The 19,974-nt window shown below is 37.9% G+C and overlaps 1 protein-coding gene across 5 annotated transcripts in view; it reads left to right on the forward strand.

Annotated features, from left to right (window-relative positions):
• ST7L (suppression of tumorigenicity 7 like) overlaps positions 1-19,974 on the forward strand; it is a 92,574-nt gene that overhangs the window by 66,537 nt on the left and 6,063 nt on the right. For 4 of the 5 annotated variants that reach the window (XM_008054843.1, XM_008054844.1, XM_008054846.2 and 1 more), the window contains 2 exons: positions 2,195-2,287; positions 9,370-9,509. In XM_008054843.1, the coding sequence (XP_008053034.1) occupies positions 2,195-2,287; positions 9,370-9,509 (233 nt within the window). The remainder of the gene's footprint in view (positions 1-2,194; positions 2,288-9,369; positions 9,510-19,974) is intronic. The other variant, XM_008054845.2, reaches the window with a different exon arrangement.

The raw sequence follows: 19,974 nt of genomic DNA on the forward strand, positions 1-19,974 counted from the left end.
TTTTTTTCAAATTGTTGACCAAGCATGGTGGTTCACGCCTGTAATCCCAGCACTTGAGGAGGCCAAGGCAGAAGGATTCCTTGAGCCCAGGAATTCAAGACCTGCCTAGGCAACACCGCAAGACTTTGTCTCTACAAAAATTTTTAAAATGAGCTGGATGTGGTGGCACATACCTGTAGTCCCAGCTTCTTGGGAGGCTAAGGTGGAAGGATTACTTGAGCCCAGGAGGTCAAGGCTGCAGTGAGCCATGATCATGCCACTGCACTCCAGCTTGGGCAACAGAGTGAGACCCCAACTCAAAAATGTAATTGTTGCTAAGTCACTAGAACTTAAACTTTTTAAGTTGTTTGGACTCACTACCTAATAAGTGAAATTGTTAGATATTTCTTTTGGCTTATTTCATTGTTAAAAATTATTGGGACGTGATGGTCACTATGTGTCCTTGAACCAAGAAAATTTTGGAACCTCTGCATTAACCATTTGCTCAGGGCCAGACACTGTGCTTGACGCTAAAGATTAATAAAACTGGGATCATGTACTTGAGAAGCTGAATGACTTTAAGTAATTAGACTTAATGTTTGCTTTTCTTCCGTAATCTATAAGCACCTCAAAACCATTTTGTCTTGTCCATCTTGTATGGCATTCTGCTTGGAGGTTTTCAATAAATATTTGATTTGTACTGTATTTCATGAATTTGAGAAATGATTTAAGAGTGTCATCATTGATTTGCTCAATGACTTTGGATAAATAACTACTTTTTATTTTGTGGCAAAAAAAAAAATTTATATTTTGACAAAAGTTTATAGAGCCAACCAATACAGGAAAAACAAAAACCTCATCACAATTTTGAGGAATACAAACTGATCCTCAAATAATATCATTTTATTCAAAATCATTTCATTATAATGTTAATGAGAAAAATTCATAGATTCCCAGCCAGGGTCATTGTGTGGAGTTTGTACATTCTCTGCATAGTCTCTGTGGGTTTTCTCCATTTACTCTGGTTTCCTCCCACACCTCAAAGATTTACACATAGGTTAATTGATGTGTCTAAATTGTCCCAGTGTGAGTGAGTGTGGGTGCAAGTGTGAGTACACTCTGATGGAGTGGTGTCCTCTCCAGGGTTGGCTGCTGCCTTGTGCCATGAGTTACTGTAATGGGCTGCAGCCTCCCTCCACTCTGAACTGGAACTGGGTACATAATGATCTTACTTGTTTTTATTCATCTTTTAAAATATATGCATAGCTCACATTTATTTCAATGTTTAATATCAGAAGTGTTTTGGGTCTTCATTTAGAAATTTGGTGATATTTTGTGACCAAGGAACTAAACACTTGTTTATATCAGTCAGCCTATAGTAAATTGGTTTCCTTATATTTTGTTTTGTTTTGAGTTGTAGTTTTCAAGAACCATCAATGATGTTAGGTGAGGACTTCCCATACATAGCTAGTTGAGTGCATTAGTAAAGATTTCTTATTTGACAAATCTATAATAGTTGGTAATAATCTAGATCAGGGTGGGCAAACTTTTTCTATAAAGGGTCTAATGATAAATATTTTAGGCTCTACAGGCCATACAATCTTTGTCACAGCTACTCTATTCTTACAACACAAAAGCAGCTCTAGATCATATTAAATGAATGACATGACTGTGTTCCGATGCAGTTTTTTTTTTTTTTTTTTTAATAAAAACAGACAGCAGGCCATATGTGGCCAAAAGGCCATACATCTGTGACCCCAGTCTAGATTAAGGTCATAGAAAACTTGGATGAAACTCACATGCGAAGTTAGAAGCCATTGAGAAGTCTTTGAGGTTTCCAACAGTAATGGCCATGCTTATAAGCATTGCATCTTACGAAGATTCCTGTAAGAAGCAGACTTTATCCTTAGGCCTTGTCAATTGTGTGTATGATGAGGAGACTGAGGCAGAGAAGGCCCCAGCCAGCCCCCTCTTCCACTACTCCCTTTCGTTTCACTCCAGCCAGACTAGATCATTCATTAGTACCTAAATCAATCTTATTCTTCCCCTTATTCATTATTTTGCTTACTTTGTTTCTTCCATCTAAAATATCTCTCTAAAAAAGAAAATAAAACACTATGTGAAAATTTTATTAAAATGTCTCCAAAATAGCTTTGGTTTGTAATATAGGATGGTAATGAGAATTGAATGTCAACATATGCCTTTTTTTCTTCAGCTTTTAGAATGATTCCGTACCCACTAGAGAAAGGACATCTATTTTACCCTTACCCCAGCTGCACAGAGACTGCTGATAGAGAGCTACTACCTAGTAAGTAAATATTTCAGTTTTCGTAAGCTTAAAACTCATTGTTAGATTTTTTTTAATAGTATCCTTCATTTTAAAAGTGCCTGTGACTGCAATTCAGAACACTTTAAATGCTATTTTGGCCACTTCAGGAATATAGTCGCATAATTCAATTCATTTCCAAGTATTTACTGAACAAAACCCTGTGTTAGAGGCAATGAAGGACACAAAGATTAAAGATATTAAAAAGAGCAGTCTTGGCTGGGCTCACACCTATAATCCCAGCACTTCGGGAGGTCGGGGTAAGAGAATTGCCTGAGCCCACAGATTTGAGACCAGCCTGGGCACCTTGGTGAGAACTCATCTCTACAATAAATCAAAAAATTAGCTGGGCATGGTGGCGTGTGCCTGTAGTTCCAGCTACTCGGAAGACTGAGACGGAAAGACCACCTGAGCCCAGCAGGTCGAGGCTGCGGTGACTATGAGCGTGCCACTGCACTCCAGCCTGGGCGACAGAGTGAGACTCCAACTCAAAAAAAAAAAAAAAGCAGTTTTTTTACACTTAGAACAGAAATAATACCAGTCCTCAAACTGTTTCAGAAAATAAAGTAGAAGGGCTGACTGGGTGCAGCAGTTCTTGCTTATAATCCCAGCACTTGAGGAGACCAAGGTGGGAGGTTCACTTGTGACCAGAAAGTTCAAGACCAGTCTAGGCAACATAGTGAGACTCCCATCTCTGCAAAAAATGGCTTAAAAATTAACCAGGCATGGACTGAGTGCAGTGGTTCATGCTTGTAATCCCAGCACTTTGGGAGGCCAAGTGGGGAAGATTGCTTGGGCCCAGGAGTTTGAGACCAGCCTGGGCAACATAGTAAGATCTCGTCTCTACAAAAAATCAAAAAAATTAGCTGGGAATGGTATTGCACATCTATAGTCTCAGCTACTCAGGAGGCTAAGAAGAGAGCATCACTTGAGGCCAGGAGGTCGAGGCTGCAGTGAACTAGGATTGTACCACTGTACTCCAGCCTGGGTGACAGAGCAAAATTCTGTCTAAAAAAAAAAATTTAACTGGGCATGGTGGCACATGCATGTAGACCTAGCTACTCAGAAGGCCCTGGTGGGAGGATTGTTTAAGCCCTGTTTCTAAAAAGAAGGAAAAGAAAGGATTACTCTACAACTTATTTGGGTGAGATCAGTGTTACCCTGATACCAAAATCAGACTTACAAGAAAACTACAGAACAATCGCCTGTATTGATATAGACACAATCATCTTCAACAAAATCTTAGCAGACTGAATCTAGCAACATATAAAAAGGATTACATTTCATGACCAAATGGAATTTACCTCAAGGTAAAGTTGGTCTACAAGGTTGGTCTAACATCTGAAAATGCGATGCACTATATTAATAGAGTAAAGGACGCTGGAGCAGAAAAAGCATTTGACGAATTCCAGCTTTCATTCATAAAAAGTATCAACAAACCACAAGTAGAAGGGAACTTTCTCAACCTGATTAAAAAGAAAGCCTACGGAAAGTCCACTGTTGTCATCATACTTCCTGATGAAGGGCTGGATGCTTTCTTCCTAGGGCCAGGAATGCAGCCCGGATGTCTAGTCTCCCTGCATCTTTGCAGCTCATACTAGAGGTTCTAACCAGGGTAGTCGGGCATTCATGTTGGAAAGGAAGGAATAAAACTGTCTTTATTCACAGATAACATGATCCTCTGTGTAGGAAATTCTACAAAACCTATACAAATACGATGAGAACTAGTAAATAAATTCAGCAAGGTTGTAGAATGTAAGGTCAGTATGCAAAAAATCAATTGTATATCTATATGCTACAATGAGCAATCTGAAAATAAAATTTAGAAAACAATTCTGCCAGGTGTGCAGTGGCTCATGCCTGCAATCCCAGTACTTTGGAGGCAGAGGCGAGAGGATTGCCTGAGCTTAGGGGTTCGAGACCAGTCTGAGCAACATGGCGAGACTTCATCTCTAAAATAAATCAGAAAATCAGCCAGGCATGGTGGCACATGCCTGTGGTACTTGGAAGGCGGAGGCGGCAGGATCACCTGAGCCCAGCAGGTCAAGGCTGTGGTGACTGTGAGTGTGCCACTGCCCTCCAGCCTGGGCGACAGAGTGAGGCTCTGACTCAAACAAAAGAAAACAATTGCAGCCACAGTATCAACAAAAAGAACAAAGTACTTGTGTATTCAAAACTATAAAATATTGCTGAGAAAATTGAAGACAACCTAAATACACGGAGAGACAGTCCATGTTGATGTCCTAATAGGCCCAGTATTTAGAAAACAATTTTCTCCAAATTGATCTGTAGCGTCAATATAATCCCTATCAAAAATCCTAGGAGGGATTTTGCAGAAAATGACAAGCTGATTCTGAAATGTATATGGAAAGGTAAAGACTCAGAATAGACAAAAGCATCTTTATGAAGAATGAAGTTGGAGCTACAGTTCCCAATTTGATAAACAGTAGTCAAGAAATTAGGCAGAGAACAGAAATCTGTAGGATGGTGATTGCTGAGAGTGTTTCTGTCTAGTTCCTGCCTTCAGGAAGCCAGACTTCTCAAAAGAATAGTCTATGCTTTATGTCTCAGCTGCCTTATCATCTGTTTACTACTTTTCTCTGTGAATTGGCAAGTTTCTTTTTAACTTTTCTTTTTATGATTTAACTGGGAAGTAATTGTGCTGAGGGCCATAAGCACTAGCACCATATTTTCTTGTGTGATGTAATCCTGTACCACAGTTTTTACAGTCCTGAGCCATTAGAGCTGATGTCTAGGAGGGAAAGATGCAGTTTCACAGCCATCAAACTTGATGAGCTGGAATGTTCAACAGATAGAAGAACATTTAGGAGGAGAGATTATGGCAGATTGACTCTGCTTGTGTTTTTCTCCCAGGGTCTTTTATTTTCCTCCGTCTGCTGAGATAAGTGGTCTCTTTTTTCTCTGAACTCTCAAAGTGCTTTATATACTTCTTAATCTCCCCTTTTAGATTGTAAGCTCTTTGAAGGCCAAGATTCTCTTTATTATCCCTGTAATTCTGTAATGTTTACCATAAAATTGACATTCAAAAAATATTGTTTGAATTAGTCAAATTCATTAATTTATTCCTATAAACATGCCTGGCACATTGTTAGTACTCAAACAAAATATTAAATATTAGCACCTTTTCTCCTTATCCTGTTGGGAACTCCTAGGCTACTCACAGGTTAATAGAAAGTTGATAGACAAGTAATATGTTAAGTGATACATAAGGAATATATTATAAGGAAGCTTGAGAGGGGAGGACCTATATTTCTAAGAGGTCAATAACGATTCTTGATGGAAGGATTCTCAATTTTCTGACTTATGGGTGACTTGGAGAGTGGTAAATCTATCATACAACAGGTTTGGGAATGGGTTGGGGAAAGAAAATAAACTCAGACCTTGACTATGCTGCCCGTGTAATATCCATAAACACATATATACATTTCTATGCATATATGTGTGTATATAGATTTATATGCTTGAACATTTTATTACATTATCTACTTAACACATATACATGAAAGTCTAGATTTTGCATCTCTAAATGTAAGATTATTTGTAAGTTCTATGTATATATAGTATATATTATAAAGTATATATCATATATAAATAGTAGATGTTATAGGCATGCTTTAGATTTAAGTAACAGAGAGCCACTTCAAACTAACTTAAACATAAATGGGAATTTGATGGAAAAACACTGGGTTATCACATAACTCATTTCTGCTTCTCTCTGTGTATCTAAGCTTCATTCTTATCTTTCTCTTTGCAGTTGGTCTTTCTCTTCATAGACAGCCACGTGGCCAAGCTTGATGCCCCTCCAGCTCTGTGTTTACATGTCATCAGTTCAGGCAAACAATACAGAATGAATATGATCTTTTTTTATTTTTATTTTTATTTTTAGCTGGAGTGCAAAGGCATACTCACAGCCACCATAGTCTCGACCTGCTGGGCTCAGGCGGTCCTTCTGCCTCAGTCTTTCAAGTAGCTGGAACTACAGGTGTGCACTACCATGCCCGGCTAATTTTTTGATTTATTGTAGAGACAGGGTCTCGCCAAGTTGCCCAGGCTGATCTCAAACCCCTGGGCTCAGGCAATCCTCTCGCCTCCACTTCCCAAAATGCTGGAATTACAGGCATGAGCCACTGCACCCAGCAGAACGAATAATATCTTAATCCTACTTCTAAAACTTTTGAGAGAGAAAATCAGATTTATTCATGTGTTCATGCCTTGTCCAGTCAGTTGTGGCTTAGGGACAGGATCAGGTTGTGTGAATAAAATCAGGATCAGGTTGTGTGAATAAAATTGCCAGGAGTCCTAATATCTCTTTCTCTGTACATCTCACAAAACAGACTTGAGAGTCATCATTTTCTAGGAAGTAAAAGAAGTCCTAGGCTTAAATGAGATTGCTAAGGGAAACTATAGAGAGTGAGGAGTGGACTGAGGGTTGGACCAGGAAGGCACAGAAATGTCTAAGGAAAGAGCGTCAGGAAAAGAGTTGAAGATTCAGTGAATAAACGCTCAGGGAAACAGGACAGGAACCAGAACCAGGTATCCTGGAAACTAAAAGGAGGAAGTCATTTCCAAGTGAGGAGGAGTATCTAAGCTATTAGATAATTACTCAGAAGGATCCATTGACTTTAGCAATTAGGATGTCATCAATGAGAGAAATCTCATTTTCCTTCCTAGGGTGGTGGTGGGAGTGGTTGTTTTTGTTGTCTTTCCATTTTTCCTGGAATAAGGATATTTATGGCAAAAGAATGGATCTTAAATTATGGGTCATCAATATACAAAAGAGTATTATATTAGGCTAGTACATTTAGCCTAAAATAATGCCCCCTTTTGTAAATCGTTACAAAGTTTGTCTAATATAAAGCCAACTTTACATAGCAATATGAATAAAATCAGGGTTATTATCATGTTGTCAGAGCCATATACTATAAGACCAGACAGCTTGCTTTTTGGCAAGCCTTTATTAACTCTGACTCCATGTAGGGTGCAAGCTCCAGGAGGCAAAAAGAGGAAGGATCTGCTGGGAGGTGGAGGTTGTTTGACTATATAGTATGTTCTTATTTTTTTCTGTCTCTGACTGTGGTCAGATGAACAAGTTTTTAATAATGTGGAGTTTTAATACCCCTGAGTATTTAATACTTTTTATTTTTAATTTTTCTTTAACCTTGATATGACTTATAGCATTCTGGAATTTGCTTATGGTCCTCATAAGTTTAGACTTGAACTATTCCCCTAGTTCACGTAGTTATTTGGTCGTCTTTTATGCCTCCTGATAAATTTTTCTCTGCAAGCTAGTTATGAAATTTGAACTTTTGTTCCAAGGGAGTGTTTCTGTACTAGTCAGTCATCCATTATTTTGATGTATTAGCCAAACATTGACTGACAAATGAATCTACAGAAAGCAGTCCAAAAAGAAATAATTAGGTCTCTCCTACCACATGAAAATCTCATATTTTAGGAAATTTTCTGACTAAAGCAATGCAATTTTCAGCTGCAGAAAGTGGAAATAATACTACTATCTCTTAGAGTTATTGAAAAAAAAACTAAAGAAGCAAATAAAAGTTAAAGCACTTTATAAACCTTAAAATGCTATACAGCTTAGCAATTTTTATTAATTTTACTGTCTGTGTTTAATGTGTTTTCTGTCTTCTCAAGTATCAAGGTTTGTTTATTTTGGTTTGAAGTTGGGAAGAAGAAGCTGGTCTCTCATGGCTGAGAGGGCAAAAGGGACGACTGACTGGGTCTTTGGGTGCTGAAAAAGCACAACATTCTCTACAGTTTCTAATGTTTCTAACTTTTAAAAAAATCAACACTGGTGTGCTTTTACTTTAAACGTGGCTCAAGGCTCTGGAAATTTTCTGGGTTTATAATGAGTTTGGCTTTCGATATATTCTTTCTGAATATAGTATAAGACAAATAAAAATATCGTAGCTATTGAAGGAAGCTTAGGTATAATCTTCTCTATGAATCATTATGTTTAAAAAAAGTGAAATTTATAGCTGACCTTGGTTCAGCACTGAATTAGTCATCTCTTACTAATGCAGGATATTACATCAGGAATTCCTGGGTTGGTATCCAGCCCTGAGCGGTCAACTTCCTGGCCTAGTGAAGTCCCAGAATAGCTCTCAGTTGAACCGACGTTTATTGAGCACCTACCACGTGTCAGGCACTGTAATAAGCTCATCTCAGTACTGTCATTCAAGTATCTTCATATTTCAACTAAAATATAGGTACTTGAGTATAATTGATAACGAAATATCCATTCACTAGAAAAATAATACCTCAGAGTAAATGTATAAATGTGGTAAAATAAGACATTTATGGCCAGAATCCCAAACCTTTGGTTTTCTAGTTCCACTTTTACAGTGCTTAGTGAAATGCCACACACAGAACACATTAATAACTGGGTAAAATTAGTAAGTGATTATTCTAGGAAATCTCCAATGATGTTTGTCTCTTTATCTTTATACTAGTTTTTCAGCTCCCAGAGAACAAGAATTAATAGCAACTTACATTTATTAAGTGCTTACAATGTTCATCATGACAACTGCATAGCAACTTCTAGAGGGTTTAGCAACTTACTCAAGATCACACAGCTAATAAGTGACAAAGCTCTTTTTCAAAACCACCTCAGCATGACTTTATAATCAATCTTCTTTCCCACGATGCCATCCTATTCTCAGACCCCAGTACAGTCATCTAGCTGTGTGGATATGCTATTAATGCTGGAATATATAACAGATAATTTCTTCTGCCTTTCCCGGTCAGAGACTTCTTGTTCTTTTTTTTTTTTTTTTTAATGTTTATTTTTATTTTTTATAGAGACAAGGTCTTGTTATGTTGTCTACGCTGGTCTCTTAAGTCCTGAGCTCAAGCAATCTTTTTATTTTGGCCTCCCAAAGTGCTGGGATTACAGGCGTGAGCCACCACACTCAGCCATTTTTTTATTGTTGCTTTATTTTGTAAAAATAGATTCCATTAGAAAATATTAAGACTAGTTTATACTGTATTCGGAAATAAAATTCATTTTTACTTTTTCTTCCTTGCAGCCTTTCATCATGTTTCTGTTTACCCAAAGAAGGAGCTTCCTTTTTTCATCCATTTCACAGCAGGACTGTGTTCTTCTACAGCAATGATAGCTCTTGTCACACACCAGTTTCCTGAAATCATGGGTATTCTTGCTAAAGCAGTAAGTATGATCTCAAGGACTTGTGTAGAGTATTTGTAAAACACACAAGAAATTTTCTGATCTGCTTGTGCTAACCTGATTGAGCAGTGGAAAATATTTGTTTTGGGGAATTACAGGAATTAATTTGTAAAGTTGCTGCCATAAATATGTCCAACATAAGTTTTTGGTGATTTGAGCTATACTTCTGTTCCTTAAAAGTTTAAAAAATACAGTATAAGAATATAACAATACTATATTATAAAGTTGGTTCTTATAATCACTTTTGGTAATAAACATATTATTTGTTACTAGCTAAAAAATAACTCAGCTGTTTTTTATCATTAAAGTGGAAGCTTCTTTTTTAGTTATTGCTAGACTGTGATTCTAGTTGATGAACAATAAAAAAGCATTTATTTTACTTTGGCATTTTAAAAAATTCCCTATTTTGTAAACAAGTCGTTTGACTTTTTCATTTGAATGAAATGATCAGTTCTAAGGATTTGCTAAACTTCAAATTCAAGAACACAACCAGAGTGGAGAGTAAGTGGGTAAGATGGGACAGACAAGACATTTGCCCCGGGCACAGAATGTGCCTGCATCTCAGAGTTTCTCCCAGTTACCATGTCTGCATGTTCTTATTGATCTTCCCCAAACTTAAGTATGGAATGGTGTATAGACCTTTGTTTTCGTTTTTGCCTTTTAGTTTTGAACTGCTTCCCCATTTCTTGACCCAGGAAATACTTGAGGACTGATATTAGAGGGAGTATCCCATGACTATTTACTCTGCTACATGAACTTATTAATTATTGTCACTGACTCAAAGTAAAATGAACAAAGATAATTTTCTTGAAGTCTCCAAGCTTTTTAAAAATGCATCTTTCTTGTACATCTTTGTATTTTTACCTGGTAATAAAAGTTTAAACCCAAAAAGAAAACGCTAATTCATTATATTCCCAAATATAAAAGCACTGATAACCATAGAAAAACTAGTCCTTACTTGATAATGTATTTTTCTATATTTTTCTCTATATACCTCCATTTTAGCTCCCTGTTTCCTCACAGTTTCTTTTCCTGCCTTAAGAATAGTTTATTTTGTGCCTTAAAGATTAGTTGGCTTTCTTCTGGCACCAGTGGTAAGAGCAGTGGTTTCCCTTTTTCCCTGAAGGTCAACTTATAATGTGCTAAGTTGCCACTGGCTGTAGGCCTAGCAGTCTGAGTTTGCACTTGATTCTGGGTTAAACTTCAAGAAGAATGACTTTCCACTGTTGTTCAGGGAGTACAGATATTTGGGTTGGAAACAGATGATTCTATTTCTTTTTAGTGTAAAAAGGAAGCTTCCTGATCATACCCATAACTCTGTTTTTTGCAGTAATGCTGATAGTTGAGTGAGTGCATCTCAAACTGAAATGACCTTACTGTGCAATCTGGCATGGAAAAACAGTGAACTAGAAAGGGAATTCCATCCAATTAACAGCTGGAAAGAAAACGTGCAACTGTGTGTTTGAAATCACAGGCAGGCAATTGGGAGAGATGATTCTTGGGTTTCTCTCAGGAGAGTGAGGTGGGAAGGAGGTGAAATAGAATGAGAAGGGAGATCTAGTCATGCAGCCACTGTCAGTGATTTCTATGAGGTATGGCTAAAATCAGTGTAGAGTATACTCACTATATGGTATGTTCATCAATGTTAGTATAGAGTGTCTGCCTTTACCAAGAGGTCACTAATAGCACCAGAAGAGCCTTTAAGGTTACATAGTGCGAGTTCCTTAGCACTCCTCTAGCAGAATCTGGGAATGAATGATTACATATTTTAAAGTGGAAGCTTCTTTTTTAGTTATTGCTAGACTGTGATTCTAGTTGATGGACAATAAAAAAGCATTTATTTGCTATGTTTTGGTGTGTGCATAGTTGGTAGTGTAGAGCATTAAAAGCGTTCCTAACTGTAAACTTTTACAGTCATATTTTATCCCTTTAGCTTTGACATGTGCATTTTAAATTCCTAAAGGCTAAGTATTTACTGAAAATACCTGCCAATCAATATTTATGCAGCAGTTCCAAAGATAGGTTCCATTTGAGAGTTAATGGCAAACGGTTATGATATGAGCAGTCTACAGCTTATAAACCCAACGTATACAGCCTTGACAGACAGACAAAATAACAAGGATCTAGAGGCTTACATGCTACTTATTCACCTCTTCATAGTGTGGTTTGTGCACTAGGAACACCTGTCACACAGAAGCTTGTTAAAAATGCAGAGGCTCAGGCCCCACTCCAGACCCCTGAGTCAGAATCTGCATTTTAACAAGCTCCTCAGGTGATTCTAGATGTACATGTAAACTTGAGAAGCCCTGCTCTGCTCTACCCCCACATGAGAAATTCAGAACACTTGGACAGTGTCACCTTGCCAGGGTAGAGAAGAGGCAGCACTGCCAGGTGGGTAAGACAGAGACTCTGGAAGCAGACTGCTGTATTTTGAATTCCAGCTCTGAAATACCTGGCTGTGCAACTGTGGGTAAGTTATTTAATCTTTTCTACTCTTAATTGTAAACTGAGAATAATGCTGCCTCTCGTAGGACTTGACAGTTACATGAGTTTAAAATGTAGCAAGTGTTATAACAACCTGGTGAGTGTCACATCATCACCAAAGTGCAGCAACAGTGGGAAGCCCAGTCCCTTCAGTTTGGAAGAAATGTGCCCTAACAGTAAGCTCAAGATGCATTTTTTCCATAGAAACTGTAGTATAAGTGGTGGTTGGGTGTCACTATTATAAACATATTATTAGTACTCTACTTCTGGTAGATGATGCATATGTGAAACAGAAAGTGGAGAAGTGTGTTTCAAGTTCCAGGCAGTTCTAGAACAGAACCTGTCAGTAAGTTGCAAACTACTTTTGTTAGGATTTTCAGTTAAATCAGATGTTTGATGGCCAAATGAAGTAGAAATTGATGAAAAATCTTTGAAACGTGCTTGTTCTTTAAGGAAGGCAAGACAATTTAAGAAAATTTCCTAAATTTCATCATTGTCTCTTCCTCATCTAATCTCTTTTTGTATTTGCTCACATGCTAGAACAGACTCAGTTTGAATTTCTTAAAATATAGTTGTCACAAAAATTGCTTTTTTGTGAAGCCAGGCACTGAGAATTGATTTGTAATAATTCTCACTATACGTCAGATTTAGACAGATGAAAGGGAAGGAACTAGAATGGCTAGTGGTTTTACTTCCTCCTCTTCTGCATGGTACAAGGTATGTGGACTAGGACTTCATTTTCAGCAAGTTAGGATTTTTTTCCCCTGGGTTTTCTCCTGGCTGAGATGAAAACCTACTCTGACATTAGACATAGAGCAATGAAAAAGTGTTGCATAAATCCCTGGAGATGTGGAATGTGCTGATATCAGAGCTGATATTCGAGGCCAGGATTCCTGAAAAAGGAAAAATTGCTTTTAAGTGGTAGGTCATTTTCTCACCTGCTTTGAAGCCTGCTGGGTTAAACATGAGAGTTCAAAGTAAGGGTAGCCAGCAGACCAACTGAACTGGAATCTGATTCTGCTTATCTGAAAGGAGCTTCTTTATTTAAGAGCAGCACTGCCCTCTCCTTAGAGAACCAATCTTCTTCTACTCTGGCCCCTTTCATTTCGCTCTTGCAAGTAAAGCTTTCTTCTTAGTAAGGCTTGAGAGGGTGTTATCACAACAGTGAAAAGACTTAAAAGATGGTCTTTGGGAATTTCACTCACTCACTGATGAATTCAGGCTTGTGGCATGTGACTTTAGTGCTTTGAATTCAGAAGTGTATTTGAATATAAGTCTCTAGTTGGGTTTTAGCTAAGCAGGGCAGTCTTCGCAATTTTGGCAGGAAAAGGTGTTACAGGTAAAGACAGGAATCAGAAAGAATCCCAAATAAAGTCTGTTTTACTAAGGTAAAACTGTTGAAATTTGTTTCACTGGACACATATTATAGCTGTGCTGGGTGGGAATGGGCCCTGTTTCCACATATTTCTACTAATCTTTATGTGGGAAAATGTGGTTGAACATGCCAGTGATGAATTTCTGAGCAACTCATAATTGGCTGGCTCCACTGTAACTAGGGCCTTACAATCTGCTTGATTAATTCTTTAAGGACTACATTAGCCAAGTTGCATGATTTCCAAAGATATAGAAGGTCAGATGTTACACTAACAAAGAACCTCTCTACAGAATGTCTCACTGGGGTTTCTTCAGCCCCTTCCCAAAAAGAATTAAAATTTTTCTTCCCAAATTACATTTTAAAAAATAATAAGCAGATATAAATGACATGTGTCTTTTACTTAATAGTGAGCAAAACTTTCAACAAGATTTGTTCACTTTCTCGTTACTTTTTCCAGGGTAAAGATTACCTTCAGAACCAGGGGAGTTGATAAATAATTATGACTATATATTAATACATACTAGTAGAAAAATATTATTTTTAAAGGTTCTTAGTTTTTCATTGCTATTACCAATGACATGAAGTCTCTTCATGGGCAAAAGATCTTTTTTTATATTCTCCATCTGACTTCATTAATACTAAAAAACCAGTGTAGTTGTACTATATTAAATCCCTAGGGCCACATTCAGAAATTAAACCAACAATTAAAATACATTTCTTCACTTTGTTTGAAAATGAATTATTTTTCAAAGCTATGAGATTTCTTTAGTTCATAAGAACTGATACAGTTTTAAAAACATTTTGAATTGTAACTAAGCTTATATTTCTGTAAAATATAATCATGCTATTTCCATAGTAATACTTCTGAGATGTTTCTCAGAGACAGTATGCATAATAAAATGAGCCTATTATGTATCAGGTCAAAAATCTAAAATGTTTATATTTTTGTTCTGTTGTTGGTGCCTCTAAAGTCTTTATTTGGGCAGTCTGGCATATGCAGTTTTGATTTTCATTATCAACTAGGATATTTGTATCAAGAGAAAAGATGTTCTCTGCTTCCTGTAGGGTATTTTTCATGCTTCCTCCTCAATGTTGTTCTTCAGAAAGAACCAGACTAAGCAATTTGTGAAATTGCTAATATTTTTCTTTATCCAAATTTTCTAAGTACTGCACTTTTCAAAGGGGAAAAAAAGAATAACGATTAGGACTGTGTACTTTTTAAATGCCTGTCTATACCCTTCCCCTAGGGTGCAATTCCGTTTTAATGTTTGTGGAAAGCACCCTTTTTTCCTAATAGCATGTGCCTGTCAAGTATGAAGTTCACAAAAGCTCTCCCTGAATTCGTTTGGCAGTATATTTAATTACCTTCCCCCCCCCGCCCCCACAGTGAAAGTCTCAGTGCTAAAGTTTAGGACATCCTGTCACTCTACTACTGATATATTTATTGCTTAATCATTAGCACTTGGGGCCATGGACTGCTTAGCAGTCTTTACAAGAGCTGCACTTAGATATTGATATAAATCGTTCATTCCAAACCCATCACCCTGGTGATATTAGAATTCACATTAGGAAACACTGATACTTGTTTTAGAAAACATCTTTGTCGTTTGCAGACCGAGCATAATCCTCTGAATGGAGAGAATAAAGGGATACAAAAGAAAATTAAAGTGTTGAGGAATCATTTTTAACTTTTTTCTTGAGTGGATTTTTGCTCCCTTCCCCTACCAATCAAATTGCTAATGCTTACAAAAAGTAAGTTATATTAGTTATATAATATATTATGATTACTTAATATATTACAATTCTAAACCAAGAGTAGCTTGGGCTTCAGTTAGTTCTTATCTTTTTTTTTAAGAGTTTGTGTTTGGCCGGGCTTGGTGGCTCAAGCCTGTAATTCCAGCACTTTGGGAGACCGAGGCGAGTGGATTGCCTGAGCCCGTGGGTTCGAGACCCACCTGGGCAACTTGGCGAGACCTCTTCTCTACAATAAATGAAAAATTAGCCAGGCGTGGTAGCATGCTCCTATAGTTCTGGCTACTGGAAGGCTGAGGCAGAAGGATCGCCAGAGGCCAGCAGGTCGAGGCTGCAGTGGCCAGGAGCGTGCCACTGCACTCCAGTCTGGGCAACAGAGTGAGACTCCAACTCAGAAAAAAAAAAAGTTTGTGTTTATACTGTCGTTTATTCTTACTGGGGCTGTTGGAAGAGAGATTATACTATTCCAGTGTTATAGATGGGAAGTTTGAATCATCAAAGTTAAATGATATGCCAAAAATTACACAATAGATAAGAATACCCTGTTGCTTTTAGTCATGATAGATATTTTTAGTTTGAAAAAATATATCGCTTCACAACTGACACCAAAACAAGCCCAGAGGAATACTTTTCAAATCAGACATAATAATGCTGAGGGGATATAAAATGTCAGTGTTGCTAGTGCAGTGGCTTGCTAGAGAAATCTTCCTATACGAGTTGACTTTGGAGAAGAGTTTTAAATGAAGATGCTGGTGTGGGTTGTCAGAGAAATAGAAAGGGCACTTAGGTTAGAGAGATGCTTACTGCAGAGGCAAAGACATCCGTAGACAAATGAGCTACCTTCAAAGACTCTTTACAATGTAAGTCTTTGTCGAACACTGATGCTTTAGAAAAAACAATACCCATTTCCTTTCAGTCTTTTAAGCTGATTCATTCCGATCTTATTTCATTTCTTGCTAGTTAACTACTTAAGAAAGAATGCTGTTTGATTATTTATATCACATACACTACTGTTTAAAAGACAGCAGCCTCTAACTGCCTAAAATGTCCAGTAGCCGGCAGTTCCAGCTACTTGGGAGGCTGAGGCAGAAGAATCGCTTGAACCCAGGAGATCAGGGCGGTGATGAGCTGGGATCTGCTGCTGTGGTGAGCCGGGACCATGCCACTGCACTCCAGCCTGGGTGACAGAGTGAGACCCCGCCTCAAAAATAAGTAAAAGTTTTCGTATAAAGTATAAATGTATATACCTTAGGTTTCAACATCAGTCTTCTTTCAAAATCAAAGGGCAAATTTCTGAAGGATTATGAGGGAAAGTTCAACTGAACATAATAAACTTTTGATCTAAATATTATAACCTGTGAAGTTTTTTTTTCTAAAGGGAGAATTTTAGGCAGCAGATGTAATTCTGGTAGTTGTATCAATAAGTAGGAAACTTCAGTGTGTTCCTTAACGATGATGAGGATCCAATAAAAGATTGGGTTTTAATGTTATCTTTTCTGAATTTGAGGAAAAAAATAAAATTAGCTCTCTTTGTAATAACATTTGAGATTCCCTTAGGCTCATCTTAACAGTAGCCAACTCCAAGAAGAGAAATTATTTGGGCTTCAGGTGATGCTCAACAAAATTAAGAGAAGTGATGTTCAGAGACTACAGACTACCTAATTACATTTGACTTCATCCTATAATTCCAAGCATTTTGGAAATAAAATGTTTATGTACTGTTCAAAATGCAGAAAAGGGCTACTATATCCCCTTAAGCACCTTTGCATGTGACACATTAAGACATGCAGAGAAAGAAACCATTTGGGTGACAATTTAAGAAGGGAGCATATTCTTAATCTTTGCTAGGAATGTGCCAGCTCTTGTCCTCATCTATTCAGTAGGCTGGAATCCCAATTTCTTTCTGAAGCCAGAGTTCGAGCTTATACTCCAGGTAGCAACAGCTTTACAATTAAACGTTAATCCCTCAGTGTTGTTAGACTCCTGTCTAGAGGACAGCCACAGCTGTTCTTGGCAGGCACGTACATGCTGTTTTTCCTTCATTCACAGTGAGATAGGAGAATGTTCTCTGGCCAGGGTGTGGATGAGGCACTTTGCTAATCTTATACATAATTCATCTTTGGTTGCTGGGGCACTCAAAGTTGAAACTTTGCCCTGTGATAAAATTCAGCTGTATTTTTTATTTGTTTGATTCTGATCCTTTTGGGGGTTTAGTTCTTATTGGGAGCCCAGGGATTCTAAATCAGCTAAGCCCTGGCTGTGAAGATTTTTCTTATTAATTTGCTCTTGGTGAATTTTAGCCATTGTAACACCACTTTTAAAAAAGAAAAGAAAAACTGCACTAGAACATACAGTTCAGAGAGTCTTGGATACTCTGAAAAGAGTCTTCTTTGAATATCGGTTTATTGAATGGAAGGACTTCCGTAGGACTTTTCTTAATTGGTTTTCAAAGCTTAAACGGAGCCTCCGCATTTTAAAATATGGTGATAATTGCTCTATAAATGCTATAATTGGTCATGATTGTTCTGTAACTTACAGTAAGTCGTTGAGTTTCAAATCAATTGGTACCTTTATTAAGTACAAAATACAATCCCTGTTCACAAGTAGCTCATAATCTAGTGGGGGTTTGGGACCGGCATGAAGATATATGAGTAAAAGGGGCGGCTCCTGCACAATAGATTAGTTCATTCGTTGGCTGAAATGGCTGACAAGTTACTTTTATGCACCTCCCGTAAGATATAGTGACCCAAAAAGTCAATCTAGACGCATAGAGTACGCCTCCATTCAGAAGATCTTGTTTGGTTAGGATTCCTTTAACTAAAACAAGAGGTGTCTTTATGTTATTTTTTCAAATATGTAACATGGAGTACTTTCATCTTTATACCTAGCTGCTGAAGTTCATGTTTTTGTACACAGTGGTATCTATTATAATGTTTATATGAATAGCATAGAATTTATCAAAAAATGAAGAGCTCCACAGTTCAAAATTTAAGTAGGAAATGCCCGTTTAATTCGCACAGAATTTACCATAGGGCAGAAGTCTGTGTGCATACATTCCATCCTCCTCTTTTATATATTCTCTTACTCCTAATAATGATGTTCTTAAGGACTAAGGGCCATCTTGGTTTTGAAAATGAAATAGTGTGATGTCATTCTGCAGCAATTGGGATAGTAAGAGTTAGGACCAAAATTACTAGGCTTTGTGGACATATGGGAGAAAATGGGAGAAGAGGAAAGAGCAGAGCTACCCAGAATTTCCCAGAGCTTGCTTGCTAACGTCACAGCTGCATCTGGCAGTCACTGATTCTGAAAATAGACGCATATCATGTTAATTGCAAAACCAGGGGAAAAAAGGATATTGGGATAAGGCACTAAACAAGGTTCCTTTGCTCTCTTTTCCAAGCTTAATTTTGCTGATCAGTTCTACATTCTTTGGGCAGTTCTACCTCTTTTCAGGGGAAATACTGAGATTATTTTCTCTCTAAGTAACTGAAAAAGATCTCCTACTTGTATTATGCTGTCTCAGTAAAGTAATATGTACAAGCTGGATCACTGGGGATATGACCTTGGGATCCATATTTAAAATAGACACAGATTTGTGTTTACACAGATTAGGCATATAAGCAATAAATATGCTAAGATGATGAAAGTATATAGAATACAAGAGTAGGCCAAAGGTTGCATGAGAGGATTGAAGAATATACTGGTTTAACTCAGTACTGCATCAGAGGAAAGGAAGGTAGACTATTTGAACAATGGCTTGGAAACAAAGACTAGAGATGAGGCTTTGCAATTTACTTTACTGGCAACTGTTACTTCTCTCACAATCCATCTGAGCTTGTCACACCTACTGGAATAAACAGAAGTTATGATTCCTTAAGTAGATTACAGAGTATACATCTCCAGATAGTGAGTTAGAAGCATGGTGGCACCTTCTAATTCAGAGGGCTAATTTGTAGCATGCCGGTCAGGAGGCACATTCATTTTTCTGGGTGGAGAGGCCCACTCTTGTCCATTGCCCTGCATTACTGTTGATTCTAGCAGCTGTGTCTGCTAGCATTAGGTCCCCAGAGAAGGATGGACGTCAGCTCCAGCTCTGCTGAGTGCCCGCCCTCATCGTAGCACTTGGATGAAGACAATGACCAGTTACTTTACGTTTTATTTTTCCGAACCTTTATCTTTCAGATGGCATTGAGAGCAACCATGTCTCTTCTTTGGCCTCAAGTTTCATATTGCATTTTCAAAAATTGCTTTTTGAGCAATAACTTTTCCCTGGTTGCTTAACCAGTCATACAAGTTGAGACTTCTGTCTCTCTGCCTATTTTATAATAGCTGCTCTGGGAGAGCAGATGAAAAATAATAAGTCAGTTAGATATTTTATGAGTATTGAAATCCCTTCCATTCAGAAATGTAAATAAAATAACCAGCATGAGCAGTCAGCTTATGTCAGATTCCATGGGCTTATGTTACATAGGGAAATTATAGTGCAACCTGAAACATGCTTCTTAATGAATTCATAGTGCTGTCGCAGTTGAGTGTAAACCCTTGAGCTTTTCTTTTGTGAAGGGTTTCAGAAATCACCTTTTATAAACTGCCCAAGGGAAGGAGTAAACTAAGATGATACCAACCAAGGCTGTCTTAGTGGCTGCCTCCTTCCCACACCGAGCTGTGCCAGGTAAGTAAAGTAGAAGCCTAGAGTACTGCTCACCTTTCGGCTTAGCCAATGGCATTGAAAAGTATATTCTAGCCGGGCTCGGTGGCTCAGCCTGTAACCCTGCGCCTTTGGGAGGCTGAGGTGAGTGGATGGCCTGAGCCCGCGGGTTCGAGACCCACCTG

The sequence above is a fragment of the Carlito syrichta genome, unplaced genomic scaffold (genome assembly GCF_000164805.1).
Source record: "Carlito syrichta isolate Samal-C Ts95f unplaced genomic scaffold, Tarsius_syrichta-2.0.1 Scaffold301545, whole genome shotgun sequence".
NCBI classification, from domain to species: Eukaryota; Metazoa; Chordata; class Mammalia; order Primates; family Tarsiidae; genus Carlito; species Carlito syrichta.